Genomic DNA, 9,306 nt, shown 5'->3' on the forward strand with positions numbered 1-9,306 from the left:
GGACGCGGCCATGCAGCCAGCGCGGGGGGGGGAGCGCGGCTGCGTCCCTCCCGCTCCCCCCCCCCCCCTTTCCGTGTCCCGCCTCCAACTTCCCGGCCGGGGCGCGGCGGCGGCGGCAGCGGCGGCAGCGGCAGCGCGGGGCGGGCGCTCCCCGCGCCGCTCCCCGCATGGCGGCCGCGGGGCGCGGAGCGGGCGGGAGGAGCGGCCCCGAGCGGCGGTAGCGCAGCGCGGAGCGGGCGGTGAGTGCGGGACGGGGGGGCCCGGGCCCTGTGTGCGTGTCTGTGTGTGTGTGTGTGTGTGTGTGTGTGTATGTGTGTGCCCCCCCCCACCCCATTGCACATGTCGGCATCGGCCGCGCAGGTGCTGAACCCCCCCCCGAGCACCCCAGCAGACGGGACCCCCCCGCAAAGGGAAGGGGGACCCCGGGTATTGACACCCCATAAAGGGAAGTGGGACCTTGATAGAGATACCACCACCACCCCCCCCCTCCAGACAGGGACCTCCCAAGGGAAGGCCCCCCCCCCCCCCCCCCCCCCGGAATGGGGCTGGAGTAGGAACCCCCCCTGCACAGGGACACAGACACCCCCGGAACAGGGGATCCCCCCTGCAAAGGGAAGGGGGACCCCGGGTATTGACACCCCCAAGGGAAGGGCCCCCCCCCCGGTGTGGGGCTGGAATAGGAACCCCCCCTGCACAGGGACACAGACACCCCCCGGCACAGGGGATCCCCCCCGCAAAGGGAAGGGGGACCCCGGGTATTGACACCCCCAAGGGCCCCCCCTGGTGTGGGGCTGGAGTAGGGGACATGCAGACAGAGCAATGGGGGGGTGTCACTGGGGCACCCCAGAAGGGGATTCACCAGCTCTTGTATTTCTTCCCCCCCCCCCCCCCCCCCCAGGTGTAGGGGGGGGAGCCATGGGGGTATCCCCAAGTGCATCTCCAATGGAGGGAGTCTCCATGGCCCCAGCGTGGCCCCCCCGGGTGGTGATGCACACCATGACTGGGCAGCTGACTCATTCAGCATGGGGGGACCTGTCTATGGGTGAGGGGAAACTGAGGCACGGGGGGGGGGGACACACACACTAAGGCAAGGTAAATGCCCCCACCCCATCCATAGGTAGCCATGGCCGACCCCAGCCACATCCAGTCGGCCGCTTCCAAGAGCATCCGTCCCTTCCGCTCAAGCGAGGAGTACCTGGAGGCCATGAAGGAGGACCTGGCCGAGTGGTTCAACACCCTCTATGACCTGGACATCCATGCGGATACGTTCCTGGAGAGCCTGGAGACGGGCGCTCACCTCTGCCGCCACGCCAACAACGTCACCCGCAGCGCCCGCGCCTTCCAGCGCCGGCACCCGGAGCCGGGCGCGCGCGTCCCCCGCAACGAGGTGCTCTTCCAGGCCAAGAACGTGGCGCCCGGCTCCTTCGTGGCCAGGGATAACGTCTCCAACTTCATCCGGTGGTGCCGGCAGGAGCTGGGCATCCAGGACGTGCTCATGTTCGAGACCAACGACCTGGTGCTGAAGAAGAACGAGAAGAACTTTGTGCTCTGCCTGCTGGAGGTGGCGCGGCGCGGAGCCAGGTTCGGCATGTTGGCCCCCATGCTCATCCAGATGGAGGAGGAGATCGAGGAGGAGATGAGGGACCCAACAGGGACCCGGCGCCAGGAGGGCCGGGACCCACAAGCACCCTCGTACCCCGGAAGGGCCCGACCCATCTCCCTCTGCGATCTGAAGAACCTGGATGAGCTGGTGAGACCCACGGCAGGGCCAGGGCTGCACCCAGTGGGCTCTATGGGACTCTCTGGACACTCAGTGGGGTGCTCTATGGACCAGGGGAGGTCCCTATGACGCATAAGAGGTCCTCTCCATCCACCCAATGGGACGCTCTATGGTCTGGGGGAGGCCTCATCCATCCCTGTGACCCATAAGAGGTCCTCTCTATCCACCCAATGGGTGCTCTATGGCCCAGGGGAGGTCCCTATGGCCCATGGGAGGTCCTCTCTATCCACCCAATGGGGTGGTCTATGGCTCTGAGGCCCATGGGAGGTCCTCTCCATCCACCCAATGGGGCTCTATGGTCCAGAGGAGATCCCTCTGGCCCATGGGAGGTCCTCTTCATCCACCCAATGGATGCTCTATGCCTCTGAGGCCCATGGGAGGTCCTCTCTATCCACCCAATGGGTGCTCTATGGACCAGGGGAGGTCCTCTCCGTCCACCCAATGGGGCTCTATGATCCAGGGGAGGTCCCTATGGCCCATGGGAGGTCCTCTCTACCCACCCAATGGGTGCTCTATGGTCCAGGGGAGGTCCCTATGGCCCATGGGAGGTCCTCTCTACCCACCCAATGGGTGCTCTATGGTCCAGGGGAGGTCCCTATGACCCATAGGAGGTCCTCTCTATCCAGCCAATGAGGCTCTCGGTGGCCGGTGGGAGGTCCTCAGTGGCCTCCTGACGTCAGGATGGGTTATGTTGGGGTTGGCCATGGCCATAATGACTGGGGGGGGGACAGGACCCGGGTGTCACCCCCTGTCCCTGCACCCCCTCCTCCCCATGGCAATGGGGGGCACAGGACCTGCCGCCCCTGCCAGCCCCATGGGGACAGACAGAGGGACATGGGGACAAACAACCATGACAAGGGGGTGCCCCCCCCAGCCCGGCTCAGCAGGGATTAGCGCCGGGCTGGGAGCAGGAGCCGGATTAACACAGGGACATGGAGGGGGGGACACAGGCGTGGACATGGTTGGGGGGGGTTCTCCCCTCCCTTGACCCCTAAGCTCAAAGCCCCTCCAACGAGACCCCCATTCCCCATTGAGGATGCTGAGGAAGGGGATGGGGGGGGCCACATCCTGCCCCCCCCTCACTCCCCCCCATCCCAGTGCCGCATTTTTCCGGGCTGCGTAATTCCTCTCCATGGGCTTTTATGGGCAGTGCCGGAGCTGGGGAGGAGCCTGCGGGGCCGCATCCGGACCCACAGACCTGTGTGTGTGTCCATGGGGGGCAGCAGGGTCAGGACCCACACCCTGCACCCCCAAACACCCCCCCCTCCGTGCCCCCAAGGCCAGGGCAGGATGTGGCCGTGTCCCTGCATCCCCCCTGGATCCCGGCCTGATCCCTGACGTCAGTGCAGGCAGGAGGCACAGAGCAGGCAGGGAGCTATGGGGGCACCTCTGCTATGGGGTCCCTGTTATGGGGGGTCCCCCAAACCCTCCCCTTGGCTTGTTATGTTGAGGGGGGTGGGATTTAATCCCTTTCTGTGGGTGCTTGTGGGATGCTGGGGGTCCCTGCCCCATAATGAGGTGCTCAAACCCCGCGTGGGTCAGGGAACAGCAGGGCTGGGGAGCGATGTTCCCAGCTTTGGGGTGCTCTGTGCTTCCCACACCAGGGTCCCAGCACAAGTGGGCTCCATGGGTGGCAGAGGGAGTGAGTTGTGCCCGTTCTCAGCCTGCTCAGGGGTGGGTGGCCACAGGACCCCCCCAGGTCCCTCTCCCATGGGCTGTGGGTGCTGCAGGGATGGCACCCAGGGAGCTCTGCTGTCCCCTCTGCGTGCACCCATCGTAGGGGCTGCCCCATAGCGGGGTCTGGCCCCACTGATCCCTCACTCCCTCTGCAGGTGCGGGAGATCCTGGCATGCTGCTCCTGCCCCTCCCAGTTCCCCATGGTCAAGGTCTCAGAGGGGAAATACAAAGTGGGGGACTCCAACACCCTCATCTTTGTGCGGGTAAGAGCCAGCATGCACCCCATGGCATCCCCACTGTGTCCCTATTGCGTCCCCACTGTACCCTAATTGTGCCCCCACTGCGTCCCCATTGCATCCCCACTGTATTCTAATTGCATCCCCATTGCATCCCCACTGCATCCCCAACCTGCTGCCCCACACGGGGCCCTGGGGGTGTCTGTGCCCCCCCTGACGCAGGTGTCCCCGGGGGGTTGCAGGTGCTCCGGAGCCACGTGATGGTGCGCGTGGGGGGCGGCTGGGACACGCTGGAGCATTACCTGGACAAGCACGACCCCTGCCGCTGCGCCTCGCTCGGTGAGTGCCCAAGCATCCCATGACAGTGACACCCCGTAATAGTGACACCCCGTAATAGTGACACCCCATAATAGTGACACCCCGTAATAGTGACATCCCGTAATAGTGACATCCCGTAATAGTGACACCTCATAATAGTGACATCCCATAATAGTGACACCTCGTAATAGTGACACCCCGTAATAGTGACACCCCGTAATAGTGACATCCCATAATAGTGACACCTCATAATAGTGACATCCCATAATAGTGACACCCCATAATAGTGACACCCCGTAATAGTGACACCCCGTAATAGTGACACCTCGTAATAGTGACACCCCATAATAGTGACACCTCATAATAGTGACATCCCATAATAGTGACACCTCATAATAGTGACACCCCGTAATAGTGACACCCCGTAATAGTGACACCCCGTAATAGTGACACCTCATAATAGTGACATCCCATAATAGTGACACCTCATAATAGTGACACCCCATAATAGTGACATCCCATAATAGTGACACCACATAATAGTGACACCCCGTAATAGTGACACCCCATACCAGTGACACCCCGTAACAGTGACATCCCATAATAGCGACACCCCATAATGGTGACACCCCATAATAGTGACATCCCGTAATAGTGACACCCCATAACTGTGACACCCCATAACAGTGACACCCTGTAACAGTGATGCCCCATAACAGTGACACCCTGTAACAGTGATGCCCCATAACAGTGACATCCGGTAATAGTGACACCCCATAGTAGTGACACCCTATAACAGTGGCATCCCGTAATATTGACACCCCGTAACAATGACACCCATAACAGTGACATCCAGTAATACTGACACCCCGTAATAGTGACACCCATAACAGTGACGCCCCATAACAATGACACCCCGTAACAGTGACACCCCATGACACCCCATAACAGTGACACCCCATAATAGTGGCATCCCATAAGAGTGACACCCCATAACTGTGACACTCCATAATAGTGACATACCATAATAGTGACGCCCCATAACAGTGACACCCCGTAATAGTGACATCCCGTAATAGTGACACCCCATAACAGTGACACCCCATAACAGTGACATCCCGTAACAGTAACATCCCATAATAGTGCTGCCCTGTCACGGTGCCACCGCTCTCACCAGTCCATCCGCTCTCTGGGTCTCCCTTCCCTGATCCATCTGCAATGGGGATAAGGGGGATGAGGACAGGCCGAGGTGGTGACCCAATGCTGGGGACCCTTGGCTGGGATGGGGCTGCGGGTGCGATGGGTGCCAGTGGATGCAGTGGGTGCCGATGGGTGCAATGGGTGCTGCAGTGGGTGCCACTGTGGGTGCCACCATGGGTGCCAATGAGTGCAATGCATGCAGTGAGTGACACCATGGGTGCCAGAGGGTGAAATGGGTGCCAATGAGTGCAATGGGGCCACCGTGGGTGTAATGCTTGCCAGTGGGTGCAATGCATGCAATGGGTGCCAATGGGTGTAATAGGTGCCAATGGGTGCAATGCATGCAATGGACGCCAGTTGGGTGTAATGAGTGCCAGTGGGTGCCAATTGGGTGTAATAGGTGCCAATGGGTGCAATGCATGCAGTGGGTGCTGATTGGGTGTAATAGGTGCCAATGGGTGCAATGCATGCAGTGCGTGCCGATTGGGTGTAATAGGTGCCAATGGGTGCAATGCATGCAATGGGTGCCAGTTGGGTGTAATGAATGCCAATGGGTGCAAATTGGGTGTAATAGGTGACAATGGGTGTAATAAGTGCCCCTGGGTGCAATGCATGTAATGGGTGCCAATGGGTGCAATTCATGCAGTGGGTGCCGATTGGGTGTAATGGGTGCCAATGGGTGCAATGCATGCAGTGGGTGCCGATGGGGTGTAATGGGTGCCAATGGGTGCAATGCATGCAGTGGGTGCCGATTGGGTGTAATAGGTGCGAATGGGTGCAATGCATGCAATAGGTGCCAATGGTGCCACCATGGGTGCGATGGGTGCCAATGGACCCTGACCCATCCCCTCTGTTCGCAGCCCACCGCCAGCCCCGAGCCTCCCCTGCCTGCCCCAGCCCCGGTCCCCCCCGGCGCCCCCCCAGCAGAGCCATGGGGCTCACGGGCAGCCCCAGGCCTGGCTCCAGGCAGGAGGGGGGGTCCCTGCGGGGGGTTCCGGCCCCACAGCCCGGTCCTGGCAGCCCCAGCAGGAGCCCCGCACGCACCGCGCTCAGGTACTGCACCCATGGGTGCAGCGGGCATGGGGGGAGCACCCACTGCTGCCCCACAGCACACATCAGACCCATGGCAGAGCCCAGCCACATGCGGGTGTAATGGGGGCAATGGGGGACAATGGAGTGAGGAATGGGGGAGTGGTCAATACTGGGGTGCAGTGTGGGGGCAATGTCGGGGTGCAATAGGGTGGCAATGTTGGGGGGCAATGAAGGGCAATAGGGATCAGCGTTTGGTCAATGTTGGGATCAGTGTGGGTCACTATTGGGGTGCAATGGGGGGGTCACTGTTGAGGTGCAGTGGGGGGGGTCACTATTGGGGTGCAGTGGGGGGGTTACCATTGGGGTGCAGTGGGGGGGTCACCGTTGGGGTGCAATGGGAGGGGTCACCATTGGGGTACAAAGAGGGGTCACCATTGGGGTGCAATAGGGGGGGTCACCATTGGTGTACAATGAGGGGTCACCATTGGGGTGCAATGGGGGGGTCACCATTGGTGTACAATGAGGGGTCACCATTGGGGTGCAGTGGGGGGGTCACCATTGGGGTGCAATGAGGGGTCACCATTGGGGTGCAATGGGGGGGTCACCATTGGGGTGCAATGAGGGGTCACCATTGGGGTGCAATGGGGGGGTCACCATTGGTGTACAATGAGGGGTCACCATTGGGGTGCAATGGGGGGGTCACCATTGGTGTACAATGAGGGGTCACCATTGGGGTGCAATGGGGGGGTCACCATTGGTGTACAATGAGGGGTCACCATTGGGGTGCAATGGGGGGGGTCACCATTGGGGTGCAATGAGGGGTCACCATTGGGGTGCAGTGGGGGGGTCACCATTGGGGTGCAATGAGGGGTCACCATTGGGGTGCAATAGGGGGGGTCACCATTGGTGTACAATGAGGGGTCACCATTGGGGTGCAATGGGGGGGTCACCATTGGTGTACAATGAGGGGTCACCATTGGGGTGCAATGGGGGGGTCACCATTGGTGTACAGTGAGGGGTCACCATTGGGGTGCAATGGGGGGGGTCACCATTGGGGTGCAATGAGGGGTCACCATTGGGGTGCAATGGGGGGTCACCATTGGTGTACAATGAGGGGTCACCATTGGGGTGCAATGAGGGGGTCACCATTGGTGTACAATGAGGGGTCACCATTGGGGTGCAATGGGGGGGTCACCATTGGTGTACAATGAGGGATCACCATTGGGGTGCAATGGGGGGGTCACCATTGGTGTACAATGAGGGGTCACCATTGGGGTGCAATGGGGGGGGTCACCATTGGGGTGCAATGGGGGGGTCACCATTGGTGTACAGTGAGGGGTCACCATTGGGGTGCAATGGGGGGGGTCACCATTGGGGTGCAATGAGGGGTCACCATTGGGGTGCAGTGGGGGGGTCACCATTGGGGTGCAATGAGGGGTCACCATTGGGGTGCAATGGGGGGGTCACCATTGGGGTGCAATGAGGGGTCACCATTGGGGTGCAATGGGGGGGTCACCATTGGGGTGCAATGGGGGGGTCACCATTAGGTACAACGCTGCTTCAATGCACCCTGCCCCCCCCCTCCCTGTCCCCGCAGGCCCCGCGCCCGCCGCTGCTCGGGCGACAGCGACTCCTCGGCCTCCTCCGTGCCCAGCGCTCCTTCGGCTGCACCGAGACCCCGCGACGGGGCCCGTGAGGAGCCGGAGCCGGAACCGCAGCGCTCCCGCAGCCCCGGCCCGCTCCGTGCCCCGCAGCGCTCCCACAGCCCCGGCCCGCTCCGTGCCCCGCAGCGCTCCCGCAGCCCCGGCCCGCTCCGTGCCCCGCAGCGCTCCCGCAGCCCCGGCCCGCTCCGTGCCCCGCAGCGCTCCCGCAGCCCCGGGGCGCAGCCGCTGCTCCTCATCAGCCGCGGCCCGGCCGGGCAGCACTCGTGGTCCCTCGCCCCGCCGCGCCCCGCGCCCGCCCCGCAGCGGGAGGAGCCCGAGGAGCCGGAGCGGGGCCCGCGCTGGTTGGAGCCCGCGCAGGAGCAGCGGCTGCTGCGGGAGCTGGAGCGGGAGTTCCTCAGCAACACCCGCGCCATGGCGGAGCTGGAGGATGCGGAGCCGCCCCCCGCGCCCCCCGCGCCCCCCGGCGCGGACTCCGCTTATTGCTCCTCCAGCTCCTCCTCCTCCTCGCTCAGTGTCTTCGCCAAGCAGGGCGCGCCCGCTCCCCCCCGCACCGCCGACGCGGGGCCCCGGCCCCCCCTGTCCAGCTCCTCCGATGAGAGCGGGGACGGCCCCGGCTCCGACACGGACTGGGGGCCGGGGGAGGACGAGCCCCCCCCGCCGCGGCCCTGCGCCCGGCCCCGGCTGGACACGCAGCCCCATAGGAAGCCCTCGAGGATCCCCACGCCGCGGGGCTGTGGGGCAGCGCCGCCCCGCAGCAGCCCCAAGGCCGGGGGGCACCGGCCATGGGGGGCTCTGCAGAGCGTCCTCTCCTCCTTCCTGGAGCCCGCCTGGGCCCCGCGGGAGCACCAGGGGCTGGAGGAGGACTCCTGGCCATGAGGCACCCCCCAGGGATGCCGCGGGGTGATGGGGATGGCCCCGAGGGACCGCAGCCGTGGTACCGGATACCCGGCCGTGGAGCCGGGACCTGCGGCACTTGGTGACTGTTGGCGATGGGCCCTGGATGTGCCCCGGTCCTATGGGACCTGCTCCATGGGGGACAAACACGGCGGGGCCGGGGCAGGAAGCTGCAACTGGGCACAAGGGAACAGGGCTGGAGAGGAACCGGCTCCAACCTCAGCTGTGCCTCTCCTGTCTTCCCCTCCTCATCTTCGTGCTGTCTTCTCCTCTTGGTCACCTTCTCATCATCATCTTCTCCTCTTCCCTCCTCATCCGAGGTGACTCTGGGACATGCCCCTTGTCACAACCTGCATCCCCTCTCCAGCCCATCAGGCCTGGATGTAGCTCATCTGATGTCCCTATGGTGGGATGGGGCTGTCCCTGGAGCCCCCCACCCCTGGCCCCGCATGTCCCCCCCCCAGCCAGTAAAGACCAATGGAGCCGATCCCAGTGCATCCAGTCT

General features: G+C 63.2%; 1 protein-coding gene across 1 annotated transcript; it reads left to right on the top strand.

The window, feature by feature from the left end:
• The first annotated feature begins 113 nt into the window (after positions 1 to 113).
• Positions 114 to 9,279, top strand: GAS2L1 (growth arrest specific 2 like 1). The gene is made up of 6 exons (XM_080628365.1): positions 114 to 239; positions 1,118 to 1,750; positions 3,613 to 3,720; positions 3,936 to 4,032; positions 6,072 to 6,264; positions 7,841 to 9,279. The coding sequence occupies exons 2-6, from the start codon at positions 1,124 to 1,126 to the stop codon at positions 8,781 to 8,783; spliced, it is 1,968 nt and encodes a 655-aa protein (XP_080484491.1). The 5' UTR covers positions 114 to 239; positions 1,118 to 1,123; the 3' UTR covers positions 8,784 to 9,279.
• Positions 9,280 to 9,306: the final 27 nt, after the last annotated feature.

The sequence above is a fragment of the Psittacula echo genome (assembly GCF_963264785.1).
Source record: "Psittacula echo genome assembly, chromosome: 13".
In the NCBI taxonomy this organism is placed as follows: Eukaryota; Metazoa; Chordata; class Aves; order Psittaciformes; family Psittacidae; genus Psittacula; species Psittacula echo.

What these genes read in the sequence shown, in the direction of transcription:
- GAS2L1 (XM_080628365.1), top strand. Translation starts at nt 1,124, where the DNA reads ATGGCCGACCCCAGCCACATCCAGTCGGCCGCTTCCAAGAGCATCCGT. An exon ending in TGAAGAACCTGGATGAGCTG is followed by an intron (nt 1,751 to 3,612) that starts GTGAGACCCACG and finishes CTCCCTCTGCAG; the next exon opens with GTGCGGGAGATCCTGGCATG. An exon ending in CCCGCACGCACCGCGCTCAG is followed by an intron (nt 6,265 to 7,840) that starts GTACTGCACCCA and finishes CTGTCCCCGCAG; the next exon opens with GCCCCGCGCCCGCCGCTGCT.